Raw genomic sequence first — 26,050 nt, forward strand, 5'->3', positions numbered from 1 at the left:
GAGTACAATGTGAAAAAGGTGGCTTTCCTAATGCATTTATTTGCTCTGGGATAGGTTCTTGTTGGTTTAAACACCTCCCCCCCAGGCTAACTGAAACTCTATCTGAATGTGTGTTTGCATATGTATTTAATTAAAGTACCCCTTCTCCCCTCTCATTCTTGTGTCTGAACGTGTTTGGACATCTAAAGATCGGATCTAGATATTCAAATATATCCATCATACCACTACTGGACTTCAAACAACCACTGTAACCTCAGCAAACATTACAGTGGTTCCCAGCTCTCTTCAAACCAGAGTTAAATATTATGTTAAGCTTGACTAATGAAGCCAATATGACAGCTGTGTAATATCACATTTAATAATTACCTGCTTTTTAACTGTGAAAAGTAAAAAGGATTAATTAACTTTTGGTTAAATTAGCAAATCAAAAGTTCATACATGATGCATAGCCTAAAAACTTAGCACTCAACTATGCACTTCTGACAGCACACAGCAGGGGACAATAGAGCTAAGATGGTTATCGTTTCTGATGTTAATCACACATCTGGAAATCAGACTTCTGGGATTCAACATTAAACATTGTTCCTATCCACTGCGTCCTTCAGAGATTCCTGTTCCACACGTGTGTTTTGTCAAAGGTGGGGTGGACATCCTAACAGTACCAAAACTACAAACCATTCTGCATTTATGACGTTAGAAAATGTGCAGTTTCACTATTCTTTAAATGTGCTGTTACTGCTTGGGTAGTCTGGGCACACATGCTTTCTAGAAATTGTCACACATAGGTCAGACGTTATACACTCACCTAAAGGATTATTAGGAACACCATACTAATACTGTGTTTGACCCCCTTTCGCCTTCAGAACTGCCTTAATTCTACGTGGCATTGATTCAACAAGGTGCTGAAAGCATTCTTTAGAAATGTTGGCCCATATTGATACGATAGTATCTTGCAGTTGATGGAGATTTGTGGGATGCACATCCAGGGCACGAAGCTCCCGTTCCACCACATCCCAAAGATGCTCTATTGGGTTGAGATCTGGTGACTGTGGGGGCCAGTTTAGTACAGTGAACTCATTGTCATGTTCAAGAAACCAATTTGAAATGATTCAACCTTTGTGACATGGTGCATTATCCTGCTGGAAGTAGCCATCAGAGGATGGGTACATGGTGGTCATAAAGGGATGGACATGGTCAGAAACAATGCTCAGGTAGGCCGTGGCATTTAAACGATGCCCAATTGGCACTAAGGGGCCTAAAGTGTGCCAAGAAAACATCCCCCACACCATTACACCACCACCACCAGCCTGCACAGTGGTAACAAGGCATGATGGATCCATGTTCTCATTCTGTTTACGCCAAATTCTGACTCTACCATCTGAATGTCTCAACAGAAATCGAGACTCATCAGACCAGGCAACATTTTTCCAGTCTTCAACTGTCCAATTTTGGTGAGCTTGTGCAAATTGTAGCCTCTTTTTCCTATTTGTAGTGGAGATGAGTGGTACCCGGTGGGCTCTTCTGCTGTTGTAGCCCATCCGCCTCAAGGTTGTACGTGTTGTGGCTTCACAAATGCTTTGCTGCATACCTCGGTTGTAACGAGTGGTTATTTCAGTCAAAGTTGCTCTTCTATCAGCTTGAATCAGTCGGCCCATTCTCCTCTGACCTCTAGCATCAACAAGGCATTTTCGCCCACAGGACTGCCGCATACTGGATGTTTTTCCCTTTTCACACCATTCTTTGTAAACCCTAGAAATGGTTGTGCGTGAAAATCCCAGTAACTGAGCAGATTGTGAAATACTCAGACCGGCCCGTCTGGCACCAACAACCATGCCACGCTCAAAATGGCTTAAATCACCTTTCTTTCCCATTCAGACATTCAGTTTGGAGTTCAGGAGATTGTCTTGACCAGGACCACACCCCTAAATGCATTGAAGCAACTGCCATGTGATTGGTTGGTTAGATAATTGCATTAATGAGAAATTGAACAGGTGTTCCTAATAATCCTTTAGGTGATTGTATACCAATAAATCATGCAAAATATCTATACAGAGACACACAGACTGCATTACGATGTATACTCAACATTCAATCAATTGCAGATGTAGATATTGTTATTGATACACAATGTATGTATCGTGTTCCTTTAACATTTTATTGTAGTTGTTTTAACTTTGCTGCAGCATATGCCAAGTCCCGACCATGAATTGATAACCTAGTTTCCTACTGAGTTGAATGGTTCAAATGATCTGTGACCGCTGGATCCAGTAGCCACACCGCACAAACACACAACCACACGACCCAACGACCTGGCCACAGTGCGAAAATGCACCCCGAACAACCCTGCGCCTCGGCCCACCTTCGTCCTGGCGAGTGAGCGAATGAGAGTGCGCAGGCGCAGCATCCGGGTGCCGACGTGGCAAACTGCGGCGGTGCTTCCGGTCTGTGTGTGTCCGCGGAGGAGAGACCGAGGAAGGGATTAGCGGCGATCTCAATCCGGGACGAGGGAACCCAAAACCCGGCTCAGCAAGCAAGACAAACAGCCCCCGGGCCACCGAGACCGAGTCACGACGGGGGACAGCCGTCCGCTCGCCACCCTTTGGACCCCCTCTGGAGGTGGGTGCGGAACAGTCTCTATATCGAAGCCGCAGAAAAGGAAGGGAATAGCCGACAAGCAGCTCCAGTGTATCCCGGCGTGTAGGCCCGACTGAGCACTGGGAGCAGGAGGATCATACCTGTGATACGTATTAACCCCACAAACCCCCCAATCGGAGTGAAACAGCGTGAAATCCAGCTGTTGGTGCGTCCCCTCCGCGTTGCCAGATGTTTGTATCAGGTTGTGGTGTTTATGTGCTGTTTGGGGAGGATCTAGTTTGTCCTGTCGTACGTCATGATTAGGTGGCTTTTACACTTTGACTATAGCGGTTGTATTTTTAACCAGTATTTATTTTTGTAGATTTTTAGTTTTTAATAATAAGGCATAATAAGGAGTAATGTTCGTGATTGGGAGCTGTTGGTTAATGAAAGCAATTGATCAGTTTGAGAAAGTAGTAGCTGGATATGGGTCATTCAACAGGCCTGTGTAGCACGGCATTTTACTGTCCTTAAAACGATGTATACATGAATAATGTAACACCTGTTTGTGTAGCCGACCACTTGTTCATTCTCACACGTGTGGGGTCAAGAGCACCAGGCCGGTATAAATACAAGGGAGCGGCTCTACTTTTCTACATAGAGGTAGCCCTTTAAATGGGAATGCTGTTAAATTGTATGAGACGTTGCAACTGTGAGATGCATTATGCCAGTTGTGTTGCTGTGATGATTTCTTTGAAAAACACCTAGGCACAGTTGGGGAAGGTCCGTTTCAGTCCCCATAACCTGCATCATATTTGGAAATAGTCCTAGGGTACAGTAACGCACTGGAACCTGCTCAACATTATTTTACTTCTTGTGGGTGTTGATCCTTGTAGGGGTTACTTGGCCAGCTACATGTGTTCAATATTGCATCAATGCAATCGCCATTGGAGGGGGAGGTGAGAATGAAAAAGTGAAGTGAGAAAGAAAGTAGCTTCCGAGCCATTTGCTTGACATTAAATTCCTCCTAAGCCGATGCACACTGGGCCATTGCCACTACTGTTTAAGGCATTAGCAGCAAATAGCCTTTTCTGATGATGGATACCACAGAGCTCTTGTGGCACCTGCTGACAAGGAGACAGACAGCAGTATGCAGGGACAGGAGATATCCCTGAGTCCGTCTCCGGGATGAAGGAGGCGAAGCAACTTTTTATTTAAGGTCTGAGTGTCGTGAATCTGGCACTGATTATCAGCAGTGATTTTGTGTGCTCTGTCCTAATCGGTGTGGTGATGTGTGTCTCATTCAGGGATGAACTGAGAATGAATGTAAACCAGCAAGCGCCCATGACCTCTCCGTATGCACCGGCACAGCCTGGCTATCAGGGGTATCCCCAGCCCGGCTATGGCGGGCAAAACGTGGCTGGAGGCCCCCCCTCCCAGTACGGGCCCTACAATGGTCCCAATCCTGGATACCAGCAAGGACCACCTCCCCAAGGTAATAAGGCAACACTAATGTTTTCGATTTAGTTTTCACTTTCATTGTTTTCATTGACCCCAGGCTATGCATTGTGAGCCCCCAATGGAATCTGATACATAAACCGCAGTTATCTTATTTTTATTCCCACAGTCTTACACAGTGATAGAAGTGAGAGTGCTGTGTTTGTGAAGGTTACAAATCTCCCACTTGCCCTTCTTGCTTTTAGACCTTTATGTTTTTGCTGTTATTCTTCACTGCTTTTGTTCTTGTATTGCAGGGTATTCTCCTTACGCAAGCTTTCCTTCTAAGGCTCTTCCTGCAGCTCTAGCTTCTGACCTGTCTTCTTCCTCTCCTCTTGACTTAGGTAATGGTTTGACAGGGCTCAGCCATTCTCAGTGCATCCCTATTTTTCATTCTGTAGAGACGTTGCTTTGTAGCACAGGTGTGAATGCTTTAAATGGAGTAGTGGATGCTTGCTACTGTCTAAATATGGAGGAATACTTACAGCTATTACAGCACCATTCACTAATACTTTGGGGTTAGTGTAATGCAGAACAAATTATACTTGACTTAAACTTTGTTTACCTAACACAGTCATCAGCTTTTTATACTGTTTAAGTATTTGAGTTCCACATTATTTAGGGACAATGTAATGCTTGCATACTGTGGTGATTTAATTAACCCACACCTCAACCTCATTGTCATGTAAAACGATTGTTTATTTGATTTTAAATGACCAGCCCTCCCCCTAATCTGCTTAGGTCCAGTGAGACAGCCCCCTACGTCTGGGGCTCCTTCAGTCTCAGCCCCGCAGGCCTACAACCAGTATGGCCAGGGAGATATGAAGAACGGGCCCCCCACCATGACCAGCCAGCCGAACAGGTGAGGCACTCTGAATTAAAGAGTCTCCCTTAATAGATCCACACTTTTCCTTTGTTATTACCCCAGTGCACCGCATTGTGCCAACACAAGAGCACTGAAATACTACAGCTGAAGTAGTAGGTGTGAGATAAAACAAGAACTCCTTTTACTTGATTTGTAACCTCTTGTGAACAAATTCCTGCATGAATAAGAAGTTATCTTCTGTTCTTGTCTTGGGAAAGGCCGCCGGTCTCCCAGCCCTATGTCCCAGGTGCGATGCCCCCTGCTGGGACCCAGCCTGTGTACCACCAGCAGTATGGGCCTACGCCTACAAACACACAGCAGATGACCAATCAGATGGCAGGCATGCAGATCGGATCTCCAGCTCCTCTCCCTGCTGGCCCTGGTTATGGTGAGTTGATTTAGGTCCCCTCTGTAGACACGAGCATCCTAGAGAGAGTTTGTTACCTAATGAGTTCCTCTTCTGTTTCAGCACCGCCATCCTCTCAGCCGCAGACCTCCACCGCTTTCCCTCCCCACACCGCCCCCTCCTCCCAGCCAGGGAACGCTCCTCTTCAGCCCCCTTTCTCTGCAGCCCCGCCCCTGTCCCAGCAGTCCTACCACGGAGCCCCCCCACACTCGCAGCAGTCTTTCCCAGGAGCCCCCCCTCCCTCCCAGCCCCTGTACTCGGGGTCCGCTCCTCCCTCACAGTCGTTTGGGTCGCCACATCCTCCTAACCCCTTCAGCTCAGGCCAGCCCGTCTCCCAGCCTCCCTTTGCCGCCCCCCCCCCAACCTCCTCCCAGTCTCAGTTCCCGGGCTCTCTACCTCACCAGCCTGCCGTGTCCCAGCCTTCCCCCTTCCATTCGGCGCCCCCTCCCTCCGGCAGCTTCCCTCCCCAAGTAGGAGCCCCCCGGCCTCCAGGCATTCAGGGACCCATGCACCCACGCCAGCCGCTCTCGGGGCCCCCCATGACCCAGGCCAACCACATTGCCACCGGCCCTGGGCAGCCCCCCATGCCAGGGATGCCCCTTGGACCGCCGACCGCTGGAATGCAAGGGCCCCCTATGCAGCCGGGCCTCCAGGGATACCAGCCACAGCAGAATGGTGAGTCCCCTGCCACATTGGTAGCACTGTCTTACTGTGTCCATGTCCAGAGGTTTGTTTATTCACCAGGCAAGTGATGTAACATTAACCAATGTGTTTACTTAGAAATGGTGTCTTCTTACACATACTTACAGATTTCTAATATTTACAATGTTCTGAACATCTGGTTGAAGATGCAACCACAGGTAATCCATTTGCTAAAAATGGAGATCCCCCTCATTAATTAAGGATTGTATTGTAATTGTGGCATGTGCAGTTAGGCCACATGGAGGAGTGCAGGCATGCAGGCTGTAACCCAATCTAACTGGGATGGGTTTCGGGGGGGAATGGGCACCCAGGCCGGTGTGTTGCGGTGCGTCAGTGTCTGCTCACCAGTCCCTACAGGATGTGCTGCTTTGCTGTCTTGGGTTTCCTGCAACAGACACCATGCAGGCTTGCATTACACGGCTGCAGATGAAGTCAGGATGTGGCTGCCTTGTTTCTTTGGATTTGAACCCTGTAATGTGAATCTCGGCATCAGTAGAGCCCGATTCACACTGAAATGCCAGCAAAATGGAGGCAACATTTGCTGCTTTTTTCCTGTAGCACCGCCATTCACACTGGCTTTGAATGCCGACAAATTGAAGGATGTACCCAAATGATCCGAAAGAGACTGCCAGCAAGAGCGCTGTAGCTTTGGGAACTAGATGCTTTAGAAGCCTTTGAAATCGGGAGAGGAGACACGGACTGATGAAAGTTCAATCATTTCCCCTTTTTGCCAGTTTACTTCCATTGTGTTACTGGGTTATTGGTTCTAAGCCGGGTGCCAGTTCGGATCGGTCTCACAACCCAGAACAAATAGTCAAGACAAACAAACAAACAATACGTCAATCTAGGTGTTTTTTCACACTATGACCAGTTCATCGGCTTGTATGGTTGTGTGTATTTGTGGTGTGATCACTGGACCCAGCAGTCACAGATGATTTGAACCAGTGAACCCAGTATGAGACTCGGCTCTCGGTTCATGGTCGCGTGACTAGAGACATTGTGTGGGGTCTCGACACACTGCAGCAAAGTTAAATCAACTAAAATAAATGAGAAAAAAACTATGAAATTACATTGTGTGTATATCTATATCTACCAAAAGTCTGGTGGTGCAGATCTGTGATTGATTGATTGTTCAAAACAACTTATTTTATTTTTCATTTTTTTAAGTTTGACTTACTGCCTTAAAATCTAATTAAAGAACTTGAAACAAACTAGTGTCACTGTAATGCAGTCTAATACCACATTAGCCTGTGTAGAGATTATATTTTGCATGATTTATTGCTATATAACTTCTGACGTGTGACAGTAGTTAGCATTATATACATCACCAACCTGTCAGTTCACCAATTATTTTTTATTTCATGGCAGACGCCCTTATCCGGGGCGACTTACAACATAAGTGCAAACAAAGTGCAAAAATACAGTTAAGTACAAGGTATCAGTCAATACAAATTCAATTTAACTAAAACATAGCAATTAAAAATAATACATTTTACAAATTCCAATTTACAAATTACACAAGTACAGTAAGTGAGGTCCAACATCCAGGACCAATAACACTCAGAATTTGCTGCGACTACATTATTTTCAACCTCTGGCATTTCTAATGACCTGGTCCGTGTTTCGTTACGGTCACAAGTTCTTGGTCAAAGGTGGCTTAACCTTGTTGTGTTGTGGTCATAAAAATGCACCCCTATTCTGATTGGTTGCGTCAGGTCATAGCTCTGAATATCAACCCTTATTTTAAAGGTGCCTTTGGGCAGATGCGGGGACCCCAGCCTGGCTATGCAGGCTCCTATCCAGCGCAGCAGAATTTCGGAGCTCAACCCGCTCCCCCTGCTGGACAGCCTCAGAAACGTCTCGATCCCGACTCCATCCCCAGTCCGGTAAGTCAGCACTGCGCTCTCGCTCCCTCTCCTCCCCCCCCCCCCCCACACAACTGTCTCCTGAGTAGAGTGTCAGCTTCTCGGGCGATACTAATAAATTATTGTAATTATATCATTAATGCACATGTCTTTTTGTCCACCTTGGGATTCCTGGAAAACAGAATTCACACACTGTAGCTATATGTTGATGGCATTCAAAACCTGTCCCCCTTACTGAGCTCGCTCTCTGATCTGACAGCGTGGAGATGTGATAAGTGATGAGGGCAAAACAGAAACCCTGGGCTGCACTCACGCCCATGATGGAAATCGGGTTGATAAATGCGTATCCTCAGACTCGTGTGCTGCAGTCATGCCAGATCTATGTTTTTGTGAAGCATTAATAGTCCCCCCTAGGTTTCTTATATAATGAATAAGGATATGTTTTTGTTCAGAGGTGTCATTGAAAGAAATTGCTGAGGGAGTTGCTTAATTGTATTAATATTAAAAAATAAAATCCTTGCTAATCTGATTTTTGTTTGACCCGAAATGATTAGTTTTTTTTTTTTTTGTCCTCCTTCAGTTTATATTTTTCAAAGGTATCTTTTATATTTAAATCAGTTGGTTGTTCGTACTGCACTGCTCAGCTTTCTTATGCAATAAGCTCTTTACTGAACTCTTCAAAAGTTCTAGGACAGGATTAGCTGTTTCTGTATGTCCGTTGCCCCAGACGCATCATGAGAAATATTCTGCGTTGAGGATAACACTAGGAGATGTGTGAATCCCAAAAGAACACCAAATTGGCCTGCTAAATGTCAGTATGGGGGAATTACATTTTTTGAAGGCTCCATCTGCTCAGAGTAGTAAGTACTCACAGGGCTTGTGTTGAGCTTTAGGAGTCCCTATTGTGACAAGTGTTATAATGGCACATATAGTAACTATACCACTCTTGGGAGAAACTGTAATCTAAGATACTCAAACCTGTTTAAAGGGAATTGGTTAAGGTTCTGTTAGACGTGTATCATCTGTAAATGAGGAAAATCAGAGGTTTTAAGTAAACCACGGAAAGAACAGAAAAACTGCTTTGAATCGAATTAAATCAGCATTTGTGTACTTGTTATTTGGGATGTTTTGTAATGTACTGTGTGTCATTGAAGGTGACAATGGCCAAGGCTCTGCTGTTTTACAGCTAAAACAGAAAGGCCATCCTGTGTTGTTCTAATTATTAATATGCAGTATTTTATAATGTAATGCTGTGCTTTTGCTTGAATTTTGCATGTGCAATGTGCATTCTCTGGCATCTGAATATGTGACTAATTATAATGAACTGAGCAAACAGAAGTAACATTTGTTACTATTCTGTTTATGTCTGTCTCTCTCTATCTCTCTCTTTCTCTCTCCCGTACTGTTTTTTTTTTAATTTGCGGGACGCTTACCAAAACAAATTAAAGCAAGCCACTGAACTGCCTCCTGTGCAGAAAATGAGACATAGAATAGACCCAGATGCAATTCCCAGCCCAGTAAGTGCAGTGTGTCTGTCTGCTCTTGTCTGTCCTCCTTCTAACCCAATCTGAGTGTGATCCCTGAACCCGCTGCGCTTGGCTGTATGCATGCTTACCCGCCTTTCCTTCCCCTTTCATTGGACTGAGCAATTTGGCTAAATATCCCAGATTTGTATTCTGCTCCAGCAAAAAAATAGGAAAACTGGTAGCTGTAATGGGCACTGAGAATAACCACACCTTCGCCTCCTGAAAGGGGAAGTTCTGGCTTTCCGCCTTGTCGTCCTGAGACGTTTCCAATTCGTGTTAGTATTATTATTTAATGTTGTCTAACATTGGCTTAGGCAGCTCCCAATCAAACAGAGAGAATTCTCAAGTTACATTTCATAGTGGTCTAAGGAAAAGAAATGTCAATGAATTATATAGTGCAATATAGGGGTGGAGTATAGTATGCTTCACTAGAGAGCATTTATGACACAAAAATAATCAACAAAGGAGCTTGTGATGTGAAACCTTAGCTCTTTAGGAGACTGTCACATGCCTTGACATAGCTGAGCCCTCAACAGCTGCTGTTCAGTGAGGCACTCATCTCAAAAGAGGGGTTGGCAAACTTGCTTTTTTCCCCCTGCACATTAATCTCAAGGAATGAGATCTTTGATGTGCTTGGAAATTAGGTGAGCTATAGAGCTGAACTTATTGTATCAAATACCTTTACAATTAAATGTTTTGCCATTTCCACATTTATTTTTTAGGGTTTTTGTAACATTTCACTTCAGAAAATTGTTGCTGTAAAGCGATTGTACACCAATAAGTCTTGTGATTCTCATTGCTCATTATATTCTAGGGCCCCTTTTGGGACACGCTTTGTTTCTCTGTAGGGTTATGCAGTGTCATGTTTCATTGTGGGCTTTTATTTAAATGACCACCAAACAAAACCAGCAGCACATTGGCCAGGAACAAAACTCCAATAAACCCAGTGTCTCCTCCAATCACTGTCAGTCTCTCAGCTCTCCCTCTGTTTATTGGTCTCTCCACACTTGGGGGCAGAGGCTTGACCGTTACAGCTGAAGAGACTGTTCTTGTTAGGTGGGAGCTCAACAATTTATGCAAAGCAATCTACTCACTCTTTACTCATTCCCCTTCAAAATGTGATCCTGACCTTCTATTTTCAAATGCATGTAAGGAAAAGTGCTCTGCATGAACTGTCACAGTTGCATCCCACTTGAGGAAATTGTCATGATACCTAGCGTTAAAAGGTGTACAGTTCGGCATGATTGGTCTGTGGGGAAAGCATGTTCCAAATCTAATTGGTCACACAGCCTTACTTTTGAATTGCATAGGGCAGAGGTCAAGGATGTGGTCATGCAGACTTGGGTTTACCCACTGTAAAATTAAATTCCACCTTTCCCACTGTAAAACCCACCCTGCCACTGTTCCCCACCCATCACCTCCCGCCATTCCAGCAGCATATGCTTAACTTCACATAGACCATTCGCCGTGGTGGGATGGGCATGACATTGCTGTGTAATTCACCTTTTCGTCTCTCTTAATATTGTAATTTTCCTCATTTTCTATATGCTGTTGATGTCATGTAATTTGAAGGCACTGTAGATATTTCTGTGAGCAGAACCTCATATTTTGACTAGCCTTTAAGGTCCTGATCAAAACAAAATTACAACTCACAGTAGTTTCTCCAGTGGCTTCTTTCCTTTCATTTTATTTTGGCTGTCTCTTCTGTGTAAGTCATACCCTGATGCAGTTACGTGTTTCACAGCTTACCTGATGATTAAACCTGGGTTTGAGCAGTGGGCAGAGACTGACGAATTGGTTTATGAAGTCATTTAAGGATGTGCTACATGCATATGAATATCTACACACCGACGCTATCGGTCAGAGTCATAAGTTGACTTGGAAATCCAGCTGAATTCCCATCAAGAAAGGCATTGGGTTATCCTTAAGTTTGCGCATTCTCCCATTTCCTTTTGAAATGAATGAGAGAGTCAGCACCCTTGGGGGAGTGTGGGAATGGACTCGGATTTGGAGGATTTATGGAATTATTGCTGTAGACTTTCTGACAGTAGTAGCTATAAGACTTGCATTTACACTCGACAAAATGTGTAGAACAGAGCACACTGTCATAACCGTGAAGGAGTCCAGTGCATGTTCTGTTTTGGCATCTGTTCTAATGGCAGTTTGGCAAATAAGTTGGCATTGTTTCATATAAAGTGTGCAGATGGCTAAAGTGAACAATGCAGCGTTCTAGGGCTATTTTCACAAGCCAGGGTTTTTTGTATAGCAGTCTTTCTAAATACAATTTCAGCAGATTTCCAGGTGACCCCATGATCTTGACCGTGTGTGCGTGTGTGTGTGAGAGAGAGAGAGAGAGAATATCCATTCTGAAATCAAAAGTATACATTTGATCAGACGAAATGTCTGCAATGGCTTAACTGGCTCAATACATTGCCTTAAGCTGATTTCACATTTTCGGCCCGAGAGCAGCAGTTTACATTTCCGGCTCTGTTTCAGTTTTTAGACATTACCTTTTCTAACCACTTCTTCGAATAGCCCTGGTTGTATGTATATGTGTTGTGAATGTTGGAAATAGTGATGTTTGAGAGTCTCTCTCCTCACTGCCGGCCTCTTGCTGTTTCAGATCCAGGTTATTGAGGATGACAAGGCTAACAGGAGCAATGAGCCTTTCACTACGGGGGTGAGAGGTCAGGCTCCGCCCCTTGTCACAACAGACTTCCATGTCAAAGATCAAGGTATGGGTTCTCTTTAACTCGGTGGCACTCCTGTTCTGCTGTCGAATGTTGTTTTTCCAGCCCTGCTTTGTGCATTATAATAGGTGATGTAGTAACCTGTATTTAACCGCTGTCTTCTCCTTAATTTAGGGAATGCCAGTCCCAGGTTTATACGATGCACAGCCTACAATATGCCCTGTACCTCAGACATGGCTAAACAGTCACAGGTGCCCTTAGCTGCTGTCATCAAACCCCTGGCTGTCTTACCCCGAGATGAGGTGAGTGCTTTAAAACCCAGCTATTACTTTCTTTGTCTATGACTTAACCCAAGATTTTGGGCCACAATTTGTTTTTGCTGCTTCCTTTTTCTTTTCCTTTCTTTTACTTTACCATGTTCCTGTTTCTCTAAAATGTGGGGGAAGGCTGTCTTTTGATCGCTCATTGAATGCAAGATTTTCTGTATTTGGAGCTGCTCAACCAGCAGAAAATCAAAAACTGTGGCCTGGCCATGACTCATATGTTTATACCCTGTCATGTTTTTCGTTATTAGTAGGTAGCTTGTTACAATAAAACCAGCTGTGATTGGGTATAAAATCAGCGTTTTGATGTAATTTAGGCCTTTGGATATTTGTTTGGTTCTGTTAGAGATGGCAGTTTTCCCTTATGCATCTTTCACCTTACATCGTCTGACAAGGTTGAACAAAACATGTTTACAATCTCTGCTTTCATCCTCTGTTACACACAACCTCTCAGACTAAAGAAAACAAAACAAAAACCCAACCCAGCTGAATTGATCTACAGTGTCTTCAGTCTGGCGCTGAGACGCATTTTTCTGCCTTCTCCGTGACAGCAGCCAAAACATGGCAGCGCCGGTCAGTTTGTTGATGGGAAAAATCAGGACATCAGCTGTTGGAACACACATTTCAGCTGGACCTGCCGGCTAATTTTAGAAACCACTTTCCCGACTCGATGGTGCTGTGGAGGTGCCACGTCCTTCATGGCAGCCCCCCCCCTCCCCCCCTCCGCCGCGCTCACAGCTCCCTGCTCTGTCCTTTGTCTACAATCCCTACCGTCACATCCGCCCTTAAGTTGTCACCGTGGCTCTTTTTGCAGTTTTTATTTCCGGTGTTGTACGGTCTTAAACCCCCACATTGTCAGTGGTATGTCACAGCACGTTTGCGTGTATTAAATCTCCCCTGGGCATCGTTAATGAGCTGTCACCGTGTGCATGAAGAGTTTAAAGTGAGAACCAATGTAGAACCTCTCTGATTCATCGATCCCCTCTTTCTTCTCTCTGATCTCCCCCCACCCCAGAGCAATGTTCTTTCTGCCAAGGTTGTGTTTTTAATGATGGTAGCTTTTTTATCTCTGTTCACTGCAGCTGTTTGAATACATCTACTATGGAAAGGGATCTGGCTTGGCAGGGCAACCACTTTTCTAAATGCTTACCAATAGCATCCCCTAGAGGCTGCTTTTTGAACTACCCTCCTTTCCGAAATAGAGGAGGAATTGCACTAATTGTTACAGACTGACAATTTCTAGCTAATCTACTGATATGATCGATTTGTCAGGCGAAGGAACATTGACCACATTTTGTGAGTGTGGGATTTGTCCCTCTGAGCTGATTTGTATTGGATGCTGACTCTTATTATTGTTTGCTTTTGAAACTTTACATGTAATATCTTACTTAATATATATATATTATATATATTAATGAATTATAGCTCTGCCCTCATTTAGTACCAACAGATGTTAGAGTGCATAACATTTAACAGGTGAAGGGATTGAGAATGTAAACACTTCTTAAGACTCACACAATATGTAATAAAAATATCAATGTGCTGGAGAATTTAATTGCAAGATGTGTTGGATTATTACAGTCTGTTGCAACTATCTGTGTGTTAATCTCATCCTGTAGTGGATTTATTCTCTTGTCCACAGAGATTGATTCTCAGCTATTTTATTGTGCATGCAAGGGAAGAGTCACCGCTCACTCATGCAGCGATAAAGCAAATATAAATGAAAATGCAGAAATAGAGACAAATATATACATGTAGTTGTGGTGGCTGTATTGATTAGGAAGCGCACAGTGTACTTGGTGGGACCTGGGAGTGTCTAATCTATCACCACCAGTCATCTGATATTGGTGTGAGGGGAGACCGAAAGAGCTTGCAAACATCCTGGCTTGGTTGACCATTCACATTCCTGTCATAGCAGGAGATTGCATATCTTTTGTTTCAGCGGTCTTGTTATTTATGCAAGAAATCAAACGGGAGTTACACCCGATTCCCGTGTGTCTGCAGGCTCAATTGGCAAACCTGTATACAAGAGCTAAACCTATTGTGTTCATGCAAATCTGGTCCCCAACCCATCTGCAAGTGAGGGCTCCTCCTGCCTCACATTGCAGACCCTGCATTCAAATGGTACTCATTATTAGGACACATTAATTAGATATAAAGGGATGCGAGTTGGTGTGTATAAAATACTGATTGTGATCCCCATTGTTTCCAGATGCCCCCGTGCGTTATAGACCATGGGGAGGGCGGCCCGATCCGTTGTAACCGGTGTAAAGCCTACATGTGTCCCTACATGCAGTTCATCGAGGGGGGACGCCGTTTCCAGTGCAGCTTCTGCAGCTGTGTGACCGAGGGTGAGTTGGCGCCACACTGTGCTGATGGACGTGGAAGGGAGGCATTGTACCACCTTGGTGTGTAACATACTGTCTGTCCGTCCCCCTCCTCTCTCCCAGTGCCTCCGCAATACTTCCAGCACCTGGACCATACTGGCAAGCGAGTGGATTGCTACGATAGGCCAGAGCTCTCCATGGGCTCGTACGAGTTCAAAGCCACTGTAGACTACTGTAAGGTAAGCACTGCCTTCACGGGCTTACTGTCAACATGATCAGATAAACTGAAATGCTAAAGAACACCAATCTCTTCAGTGTAGATACTTGGAAATGCAGACATATTCCTTTTTAAATGGGTCTTCTCTGAGATCAAACCATTAAAAAAGTTCTGTATGAAAATCAGACATAATTCAAATAAATTGTAAAATAGTTATGTACAGGGTGGGTTTGGGAAACCATTAAAAAGATTATCAACTAACACAGATGCAGCAAATCAGGACCTTGGAAGTGTGCAGGTGAATTGGCTGTTTTGAGCTATGAAACCTCAGTGTGCAGTGAAACGCACAACAGCAGGGAAGGGACTAACAGATGGGAAAGGGGTGTGTGGAGCTCCAGGTTTTGTAACCTCTAATGTCAGCAGTCACAGGCAAGTGCAGGCTGGGTTTTGCTGTGTGAATATGCACATATTCCAACTTGTTTCCCAGAACAACAAGATCCCACAGCCCCCGTCGTTCATCTTCCTGATTGACGTGTCCTACAATGCTGTCAAGAGTGGCTTGGTCAGGCTCATCTGTGAAGAACTGAAGACCCTGCTTGACTACCTGCCCAGGTACCTATAGCGGCAACTAACGAACTGAAGTGGCTGCTTATGAACAATTGATGGGAAGCATTTGAATTTATATGCAATATCATCTGGAGTGTGGAGGAGAGCTCCTCGAACGAATGGGCCACTCGCTCAAACCTAATTAAATTGCATTCACTGAATAGGTTTAGTCATCTATCCCTCTTATAGCCGAGTTGTTAACAAGCTCCATTTCCTCTCGTTGTGCGATTCAATGACTGCTGTTATCCGTGACTGGTTGAATGACTGGCTGGCTTGTGTTTGTGTGCCCAGGGAGGAACCCGAACAGGACTCGTGCATCCGAGTCGGCTTCGTCACCTACAACAAGGTGCTCCACTTCTACAATGTGAAGAGCTCACTGGCGCAGCCCCAGATGATGGTGGTCTCTGACGTGGCGGACATGTTCGTTCCCCTGCTGGACGGCTTCCTGGTCAATGTCAGCGAGTCCAGGGCAGTAATCAACAGGTGAGACCACGGGCCCCTCTGCTTCATTTCATTCTCGCTGCCTGTTGTATGATATAGTTGACTGAGACTTTGCAGAGGTCCGGGCTGACCTGAGGGTGATGCACTTGTGTCTGAGCTGCTGCGTTTCATGTTGCAGTTTGCTGGACCAGATACCCGACATGTTTGCCGACACCAGGGAGACGGAGACTGTTTTTGCGCCGGTGATCCAGGCGGGTTTAGACGCTCTGAAGGTAGAGTTGCTGTCCTGCTCTTCTCTGTGTAATGAACAACCCTCGGTAGCAGGAGATTAAACCACATTTAACACAAGTCCCACAGTAACCGTTTTCTCTTTTTTTTTTTTTTTTTTGTACGTTTACCCGCACCAAAGCCTATTAACTCCTGACTCGTGTTTCTGTGGTTGTGTTTGAAGGCCGCAGACTGCGCGGGGAAGCTCTTCATTTTCAATTCATCACTCCCGATTGCAGAGGCACCTGGGAAACTAAAGAACAGGGAAGACAAGAAGCTGGTCGGCACAGACAAGGAGAAGGTATAGTTGGGGGTTGAGCCTCTTTATAGTCCTTGTGCCGTTTTCCTGTCAATCGGAGAGTACACAATGAGCGTCAGAGTGGCTCTCTATTAAGACGGTAATTGTTTTTCCAGACCCTGTTCCAGCCCCAGACCAGTTTCTATGGTAGCCTGGCGAAGGAGTGTGTGGCGCAGGGTTGCTGTGTGGACCTGTTCCTCTTCCCTAACCAGTATGTGGATGTGGCTACGCTGGGGGTGGTGCCTCTGCAGACGGGCGGCTCCATTTACAAGTACACCTACTTCCAGGTAGACAAAACCTTCTGCATTATTTGTAAAAGGTCTAGGGCTGTAATTAAGGGGAGATTTGCAGTTGACTTATGGTTTGGGAGCTGTTTTCTTTGGTTATTGTGCATTTCTGGACAATTATGGATTTGTTTCAGAAATATATAAATCTATATAACCAGAGCAGTCCAATAGTTTCACTGAGTTTTCCACATTCATCCTTGGTTGTATCGCGATGAGTTCCCTGGAGCAACGTCCGTGTGACCAATGATGCGTTAAGCGTGTTCTCCACACACGCATACGCAAGTTGATCTCCCGCCCCTGACCGCTTCTCCTCTGCATCACGGCTGCCGTCTAGGTGCCCTCAGACGGGGAGCGATTCCTCAACGACCTCCGCAGAGACGTCCAGAAACACATCGGGTTCGACGCGGTCATGAGGGTCCGGACGAGCACCGGTGAGTCATCGGCAGGGCGGGCACGTTCCTTCAACAGCACAGGCCGCTATTGAACTGTGCCTTTAAATACGGAACTTGGAACAATGTAGGCGTTCTTAATTCCTTTAGTCTTCAGTGCACGGGGTGCGACACTAATAGATGCTACAGGACACTTGCTTATTACTTCCACCCGGCTAATGGAGAGCTTTGTATCGCAGGGATTCGTGCCACAGACTTCTTTGGGGCTTTCTACATGAGCAACACCACTGACGTGGAGCTGGCCGGCCTGGACTGCGAGAAGACTGTCACTGTGGAGTTCAGACACGACGACAAGCTGAGCGAGGAGACGGGGGCGCTAATGCAGGTGCGGGCAACTGTGCTGGAGTACCGGTGGGGGTGGACTAGCTGACCTCAGTTGAACCGCTCAGTTGACAGAGGCATCCTTTCAGGCCTTTATTTACTCTTAGTTTGCAATGTGAAAACCATTCAGGAATATGGGGGGGGAACCAATACAAATGTTAACTTTTAAGGCAAGCTTCTTTTTGAAACACTTAGCAAAAATCAATGCCTGTTCGAGGTGGGTGGGGGTGCAGTGTATAAGCTGTGCCCTGTGTTTTGCAGTGTGCTGTGCTCTACACCAGCTGCACAGGCCACAGGCGGCTGAGGGTTCATAACCTGGCCGTCAACTGCTGCACCCAGCTCGCCGACCTGTACCGCAACTGTGAGACGGATACCCTCATCAACTTCTTCGCCAAGTCTGGTAAGCATGAAATCGTCCTCTTCCGGGGTTTGCATTTCAGTTTGTCCCCCAATGAATCCTTTGCCTGCGAACTTTATTGTAGGTTAACTCTGTTATAGTTCTAGCTGTGTGTCGTCTATTTCTGTCACACAACGGCTTCCCTATGTGTCTGTAAAAAAAAAAAAAAAAAAAAGGTTCCCCCTACTGAACTCCTATAGCCCGAGACGGCCCTGCTGTGATTCAGTCCCCCTGCTAAATCGGACAAGTGCATTGTGGGAATAAGCAAGCATGTCCAATTTCACTTCTTAATTACCACAGCCTAAAGAGGAGGTAGCAGGGCTTTCCAAAAAATAGTTCCTTCCCCACATGTTGACCTCGTGGGACTGGTTCATTCTCTTTATCAGCTTCATTATTTAATAGCATCCTTGTAATACCAGCGTGTAATTAATTCTCTCAGTGGTTCCTTCATTAATTCTGCATAGACTTTATTTGCTTACAAGAGTGCCTCATATGAATATGAATAACTGAAAAAACAAAACCCATTTCAAATTGCCTCTGTTGTCATTGTATCAGATGAGATGTTTTTTGTGTGTGTGTCTTTGACAATTGAAGATATGCTAATCGGTTTCTTAAACTCGTGCAGCGTTCCGCAGTGTGCTCAGCAACCCCACAAAGAACGTGAGGGACAGCCTCATCAATCAGTGTGCCCAGATCCTGGCCTGCTATCGCAAGAACTGTGCCAGCCCCTCGTCCGCTGGACAGGTACAGTACCGCCCGTTAGACATGGCAGTGCTGGCCTTCTGTATTGGAGAGTAATTAACCAATAACATCCCAGCCTTTGTGGGTAAATTCAGTGATCTGTTACACTAGAATAAATAATGCCATACAGAATTCTATTTATATTTGTTATCTAATTTTCACATTATTGGCAGAAATCTCATGTAATCCCCGATAATCCAGTGATGTGTAGGGAGCTTTATTTCCCTAACCTCTGCCTTCCCGAGTCTGGGTTGGACAGACCATTGTGTGGGGCTTCTCTGGGGGGACGGCAATTGCTAACTGTGCCTGCTGTGCCCCTCAGCTCATCCTTCCCGAGTGCATGAAGCTGCTGCCGGTCTACCTGAACTGCGTGCTGAAGAGCGACGTCCTGCAGCCGGGGGCAGACATCTCCCTCGACGACCGGGCCTACGTTCGCCAGCTTGTCACCTCCATGGATGTGACGGAGAGCCACGTGTTCTTCTACCCTCAGCTGCTGCCACTGGTGAGTTGCTTAGGTGTTGGCGGGCGGGGGGGTGGCAGGGTGTTATCCCACAGACCACGGTGTTATCCCACGGAATGTCGTCCGGTGTACCAATCACAATTTTCTGTCTCGGCAGCAAAAGCTGGACGTGGAGAGCGACGCCCTGCCTGTGGCGGTGCGCGACTCTGAGGAGCGGCTGTCCAAGGGAGGGGTGTACCTGCTGGAGAACGGCCTGAACCTCTTCCTGTGGGTGGGGGCCAACGTGCAGCAGGAGATCCTGCAGAACATCTTCGGCGTCCCGGCCTTCGGACAGATCGACCCCAGCATGGTAAGTCTGCGCTGCACGGCTGGGTTTTAAGGCTTGTTTTTTGTGATCCTCAACACAACATTAAAATAATAGGAGTCTCTGATTTATAAGACCTTTCATAAGTGCTTTGTTGTCGGACTGTCTTGTGGGTGAAATTAAATGCCAATGCCCTTTAGATCTGCAAAGCATGCATTAATAAATATTTTAAGTAGCTTAAACAAAACACTTCACTCCTTCATTTTATTAACAACATCCAGTCAGTTGTATTTTTTTTAATATACAGCCAGAAAGCAAACCATGCGTGTCTGTTCTTTCTGCAGATAACCCTGCCAGTATTGGACAACCCTTACTCCAGGAAGCTGCGAGCCGTGATCGACTCCTTCAGAGCACAGAGGTCTCGATACATGAAGGTGAGCAGCCGTCCCTACGAGCTGACAGACACCCCTTCACATTCAAATGAAATGTTCTATAATGTTAGATTTGTTATTTCCTTTCTTCTATTCTAGTGAAGTTTTACTACTTCTAGTGTAATCTAGTAATACAGAATACATTGTTTTGTAATGTACACATTGACTTTCAGTCTGCACCACAGGACCTAAAGAGGAAAGTGAAAACAGTGGTAGATCAGTGCAGACACAAGCATGCGAGTCAGCAGCAGGGAGCCGCTCTTGGATTCAGTTGTACGAATAAACCAAATGAAAGGGAGGCCCTATGAACCAGCGTGTGTGTGTGGAGCTGTGCTTATAGTGCAGGTGTGAGGCAGTGACACTAACCACACCCTCACCCCATTCCTCATTTGCCCCTCTGCAGTTTGTGGTGGTGAAACAGGAAGACAAGCTGGAGCTGATTTTCAAGCACTTCCTGGTGGAGGACAAGAGTAACAGTGGCGGGGCTTCCTATGTGGACTTCCTGTGTCACATGCACAAGGAGATTCGCCAGCTGCTGAGCTAGAGGAGGAGCCCGGCCTCCTCCGACCAATCACGGACTCTCCTCTTCTTTTAATTGATGAAAATAATCAAAAGAAACTGACCTCTCCAGCTGAAATGTTCTACCCTTTCCCTCCCTCTCCCCTCCGCATATATAACCTCCTTTCAGAAACGGGAAAAGCAAACCAATCTCTGAGGGCAGAAGAGTGGCACCACGGCTCTCCGCTGTGTTGGGGGAGGGCCAGGCTTCAGTTTGTTCAGTAATCCAACCATTCTAATGTCTGGGATAGACGTGCGAGATCGGGACTTGACGGGACTTCCTGCGGATTGTATCGAGTGTTCGGTTTGGAAACACTAGCACTGAATGATTTCTCCTTTTTTTGTTTTTTGTTTTTTGGGGTGGGAAACACTGGTTTAGCAATTGAAAAGGTAGATTTTCTAAGAGACAAGTTGATGCTAGAAGAATTGAGACGCAGATCAGACCGAGGAGGAAAATGAAAACACACAACCACGGCAGAAGTCGAATTCTGTTTTTTCATCCAGAGATTTATTTTTCTATTCTGCTCTAGCTCTGTCTTGCGACGGCCTTTCACTCCCCATCATGTCGTTTGCTTCCCTTTCCGTCTTAACCGTTGTGTGTTTTTATTTCAGTTTCTTTTAAATATTTTGGCAGAGGGCTTCATTGGGGAGCCGGTGAATGGAAACTGCAGGATGTTTTAATCTCACCAGCTGTATGTCCTTTTTTTCTTCATTTTTTTTTTTTAACCCAGGAAAGCCATGGGGTGATCAAAAAAGGACTTTGAATGGATTGTCAAATCATGTTTTGTCGCCAGGGCAGGCTAAGCTTCCTGGTTCAATCAGGGCCCACTTGAATTTCCAGTGCTGGTCTGGGGTTCGAGTTCAGACGACGTCTAGACCTCTCAGTTGCGGGTTCACTGGTACAACCACCCCCTTAACGAGAAAATTGATTCCTCCGATCGATTAAGGGAATGTTTGCATCAGATTCCTGCATTGATTGAGATGGGCTAGTTGAGTCTCCGGGTTCTGTGCTCGTCTGTCTTGTTCCAGTCAGTTCGACAGCAAGCCTCGGCTCGTGTTTGTTTTGTGTAAAGACTATGCCCAGGCCTTCTTACTGAACTGAAGGAAGCTCACTTGTTTATCAGCATTGTTATGGCATGGGTTGACTGCACTGTTTTTGGCTTCACTAATAATGAAAAGTAATAATATTAATAAGAAGAGTAATAATAATAATAAAAACAGCCCTTCTTGAGAAGTGTACGTGATGGTTTTTTGTCTCTGCAGGATGGCCACACTGGCTCTGTGCTTTGCAACTAATTCCTCCGTGTCTCATTGACTGTACAGTGCACCTCGACACCTTGTGTTTTGTCCTGTAAATGAATATGAATGATTGAATAATTGTGTTTCTCCCTGTGTGTGTATATACCGTGTAAAGGTTTCCTTGGGGGTATAGAGAAGGTTCCCCTAGAATAAATTAATATATAATTCAATATATGATAAGTATATATAACTGGGTTAGGGAATAGAAATGGTTTGGAGGCCTGACCCTATGACCCCCTACCTTTGTGCGTTTTGGTGCAGAGGTTTCATTGTCTATAGCAACACAGCCAAGGAGACAAGTGAGGAAATAAGTACTGTATTTCACCACAATATGGTTTTATCAACTTCCAGCCAGGGGTCTTCAAGTGCTGACAGTATTTCCAGCTCTTTTTGCCCTTTTCTCCACCTGGAATATACTTTTTGAGTAACGGTTCTCTTTGAAATGAAACCAACCCCCACCTGCTTTTGCATGGACCGCAGTAGATTGTGTGGTTTTGGATAGGAGAAAAATTAAATGTGGCTTTGTGGGTAATATTTACCACACACCATAGGGGCTTTTCGGGGCATCTCCGTGTACAGTGAAGTCAGCTTTGGCATTTATCCGACGACGAAGGGGAAAGCCATTTTAATTGAATAAACCCAAATACCTACATTTTATGGAAAATTTGCCTTTTTTTTTTTTATGTACACTTCCTCTACAGTGTTTAGTTTGAATCGGAGCATCATGGTGAAGAAATGCTTACTTTTAGTCCTTAAACTGATGTTAAAAATAAAATAATAAAGCAGTGTTTCACAAGTCCTTTAAACACTCAATTCTTATCTAGACGTGCATTCATTTGTTTTCTTCTGGTTTACATATTGAACAAAGATATGCAAATTGTTTTGTGTTGCGAGGCATATATCATCCGTCTTAAAAACACTCAGACCTGAGACTACACTGCCGAAACGATCTCGCATTGGCATGTCCCTCAGTGTAAAACTCTTTGAACGTTATGATCTAACTGTCTACACATTAGTCATCTTGCCGTCGAGTCCAATTCTTTTAGGCCTGAGAAACGCATAATTTTCCCACATTCATCTCAAGTACCTCAGATCTGGTTTCATGTTATAGATGTTTAGTGTTATATAACTGGGCTCAAAGGTTCACATCTTGCCCTAAACCTAATCTAGACTTTCAAGCATGTACATCTTTGCCATTAATCCAAATAGACATTTGTCTTGTTTCCTTAATGCTTTTATTTTATTATTATTCTCTCCCTGGTGTCCCCTTTTCAAATTCTCTTAGTTCAGCCTAAATCGTAGTGAAAGCAGCCCAGAGGTGAATTCTGGATGACTCCCCAAACTGTAGATGTGTTACAGATGTCTTCGGCATTAAGTAGATGTTCGAGTTCTCGCACACAAGTGCCAAGTACATTTAAAGGACGCTGTGTTAACGAGTCAAGTGTTTAGAAAGGCCACTGTATCCCTGAATGTTTGATAGCGTGTAAGTGCTGTGTAAGTGTAAAGGGCGCCGTGTATACACTGCATGTGTAAATAGTGAAAGGCGTGTGCAAAAGAGCTGGCTTTATTGGGAGCAAGAAATACAGCCTGCCTTTTGAACGCCTTCTGTATAATAAGACAAGGAATGACTATAGGAGCCACTGGCATTGACAAACCAGTTTAAAGCTTCTTAATCCCACTTTCCACTTCTACACTGGGCTGTGCCTGTGTAGTTGAGAATGCAGTAGAAAGCCAATCCCAGTCTTGTATGTTCAAGATCACTCCAACATACAAGGCTGAAGTCAATAGGAGACTTGTCCTTCAACACATACTTGTTTCTGGCCCCTTCCACCCTTACACAACTTCACTTCAACCTAATTTTTTCTGGCAGCATTGGTCCTTTAAGCTCTGTCGAAGATGCCTCTCCCTACCAAGCCCCCCCCCCCCCCCCGCCATGTGTTGGCTGTGGCTGCCTGTCTCTGCTTCATGTTTTGCTGTGGAGGTTCGCAACCGAACTTCATTAACCTTGGGTTCGAAGGGATGTCTTGCTGTCTCACGTCCTTGATTTGTCAGTGAGAACATATATTTTTTGTCTCTTGCTTTCACCTGTCCTGCTGCCCCTTCGCCCGACACCATCTACAGGTGTGAAACTCCCAATTACCACGTGTCTGCGGTTGGAATAACTTGCTGACATCTATACACGTTGTATATACACACAGTGCTGAGGAAGTCCATTTTGGCGTCGAATCCCCTGCGGTTTGGAAAATTGCCACCCAACACCGTTAAGATTTATTTTTAACCACATGCTCATACCTGCTAGTTAATTCTCCAGGCAATCAAGGCAGGTTCTGAGTTTTGTCCCACTGTAACTAAGGGTAAGGCAGTAATGAAAATAAGAAAATAAGCAGAATGACTCAATTAAAATAACTGCTTTGCATAAAAAAAATTTTTAGCCACGTCACAAACATTTAGTTGCATAAATGTAACCAACTCACTCTTGTTACCAGAGATGTAATCCAGGTTTCATTAGAGGCATGTTTAAAGAATCGCTACCCCTACTGAGTGAAAACTCATCTATAACCTGTTACATGTGTATAACTACCCAACACTGTGTGTGTATCTCTGTAGATTGTGTGTGTTATCTAACCTTCCCATTCTTCATGAGAAGGAGACCAATATTAAAACATGCTCCCTCTTCATCACTGATTACTACTTGTCGGTCTGGTCTTAACTGCGCTTCTATTTTAAATGAGAGTTGAAAAGAAAGTGTGATGAATTTTACAAGCCTTTTCCTCTGTTTTGATTTATTTATTCTTTCTTTTCTTTTTTTCTTGGTTGTGTAACTTTTTAATATGCAAAATAAAACAATCCAATTGTTAATCCTCAATCTGTTCGTGGTCTGATTGGGGATGTATTTGTCATTCAGTAACCTCAGTTTGGAGATCTATTTAAACTAACAATGTATTTTATCCTCAGGGCAAGCATGATTTTATATCTAACCCCCTATCCTGTTGCATATATGTAACAATACAGGTTACTGTTTTTTTTTTTTTTTTCCTTCCCAGTTCTGTGGCGGAGACTGCGGGTAAATCAGAGTGTGTACCGCGTGTGGAAGATGCTCGATTCATCTGGGTTCTGCAGTAGTGTTGACAGTGCACTCGCAGCGGCCCGCTGTTTAAACAGCCCCCACCATGTGTGATGTTGCAGGCTATTGGAAATGACAGGACTTAATTATATTCCCAAGATGCAGTTTTGTTTGTGAGGGTTCCTTGTGATCTCTGTGCACTACAGACTGATCTTACTGCGAGACTCGGAGCAGCGTCGCTTTTGAAGCTTCTGCTTTCAAGCTGTGCTGTGGCTCAACATAAAAACAACTACAAAACACAGAGAGTATATGAACAAATTCGCTGGCAACCCTCCTCCCAAATATTTATAAACTTTGATTGTGAAGCTACATGGGGGATCTAAAGCAGATCAGAAATGTATAAAAAGACTTGCAGTGGCTTTGATTTGTATGTATACACACATTAGTATAGATGTGTGTTTGCTGGTTTTTACAATTCTATGGACTGCACCTTTTGCCTTTTCCCATCAAGTGCATCCTATAACCCGTGCATTTCAAAGCCTGTTCTTCCCGATCACTAGCATTAATTCGGCCTTGGGGTTGATGGGATTAACTCGGATCAATCAAACAAAACATATCCCAGATAAACAAGTATAGTTTAATGATGTCAACCCATTGAATTGTGGAATAACATTGTTCTAATCGAAGGGTCAGAGGTCGTCTCTGTGATGGTGTTGGAATGTAAATCGCTCCCGTCTTACTGCAGTGCTCTTCATTCGGCGATACCGGACGTGGCCAACAGATGTCGACAAAGTCAGTTCAGTAAGGATTGTGAAGGTGTTTTCTCCTCTCTCTCTCTCTCTCTCTCTCTTTCCCCCCCTCCCCCTCACCCTACCTGTCTGTTTCCCCCTATAATTATCTCTCCAGCTGTTTTTCCCTGCTGTTTTTTCTCCCCCCCTCATTCTCTCCTCATTCTGTCTCCCTCTTATCTCTTCATTAATTGCCCTTCTGTTTTTGCTCTGACTTATTTCTCTCCCACTTCTGTCCTATCATTCTATAGCTTTGTTTTTGGGCTTAAAATTGGCAATTTTAGTGATTTAAGCTGAGTATTGGGGCGAGAATTTTAACATTTAATCAATAATAGTATTGTTGACAT

At 44.7% G+C, this 26,050-nt stretch overlaps 1 protein-coding gene across 3 annotated transcripts; it reads left to right on the forward strand.

The window, feature by feature from the left end:
* The first annotated feature begins 2,393 nt into the window (after positions 1–2,393).
* Positions 2,394–24,717, forward strand: sec24c (SEC24 homolog C, COPII coat complex component). Of its 3 annotated transcripts, XM_066693806.1 has the most exons (25): positions 2,394–2,616; positions 3,882–4,069; positions 4,329–4,415; positions 4,813–4,933; positions 5,155–5,324; positions 5,406–6,017; positions 7,794–7,930; positions 9,358–9,426; positions 12,059–12,170; positions 12,300–12,427; positions 14,661–14,799; positions 14,899–15,014; positions 15,480–15,604; positions 15,890–16,081; positions 16,218–16,311; positions 16,491–16,607; positions 16,721–16,891; positions 17,226–17,322; positions 17,520–17,665; positions 17,923–18,061; positions 18,684–18,802; positions 19,122–19,301; positions 19,417–19,608; positions 19,908–19,997; positions 20,398–24,717. In XM_066693806.1, exons 2-25 carry the CDS (start codon positions 3,895–3,897, stop codon positions 20,536–20,538), a joined length of 3,669 nt encoding a protein of 1,222 aa, XP_066549903.1. In that variant the 5' UTR covers positions 2,394–2,616; positions 3,882–3,894; the 3' UTR covers positions 20,539–24,717. The 3 variants fall into 3 exon arrangements, with proteins under 3 accessions (XP_066549903.1, XP_066549901.1, XP_066549902.1); XM_066693804.1 differs by lacking the exon at positions 9,358–9,426 and having other exon boundaries at positions 2,426–2,616; XM_066693805.1 differs by lacking the exon at positions 4,329–4,415 and having other exon boundaries at positions 2,426–2,616.
* Positions 24,718–26,050: the final 1,333 nt, after the last annotated feature.

Source organism: Amia ocellicauda, chromosome 20, assembly GCF_036373705.1.
Source record: "Amia ocellicauda isolate fAmiCal2 chromosome 20, fAmiCal2.hap1, whole genome shotgun sequence".
Lineage (NCBI taxonomy): Eukaryota > Metazoa > Chordata > Actinopteri > Amiiformes > Amiidae > Amia > Amia ocellicauda.

Coding starts and splice junctions, on each gene's coding strand:
- sec24c (XM_066693806.1), top strand. CDS start 3,895: ATGAATGTAAACCAGCAAGCGCCCATGACCTCTCCGTATGCACCGGCA. Junction 15,015..15,479: donor CCACTGTAGACTACTGTAAG/GTAAGCACTGCC, acceptor CTTGTTTCCCAG/AACAACAAGATCCCACAGCC. Junction 18,062..18,683: donor CAACTTCTTCGCCAAGTCTG/GTAAGCATGAAA, acceptor AAACTCGTGCAG/CGTTCCGCAGTGTGCTCAGC.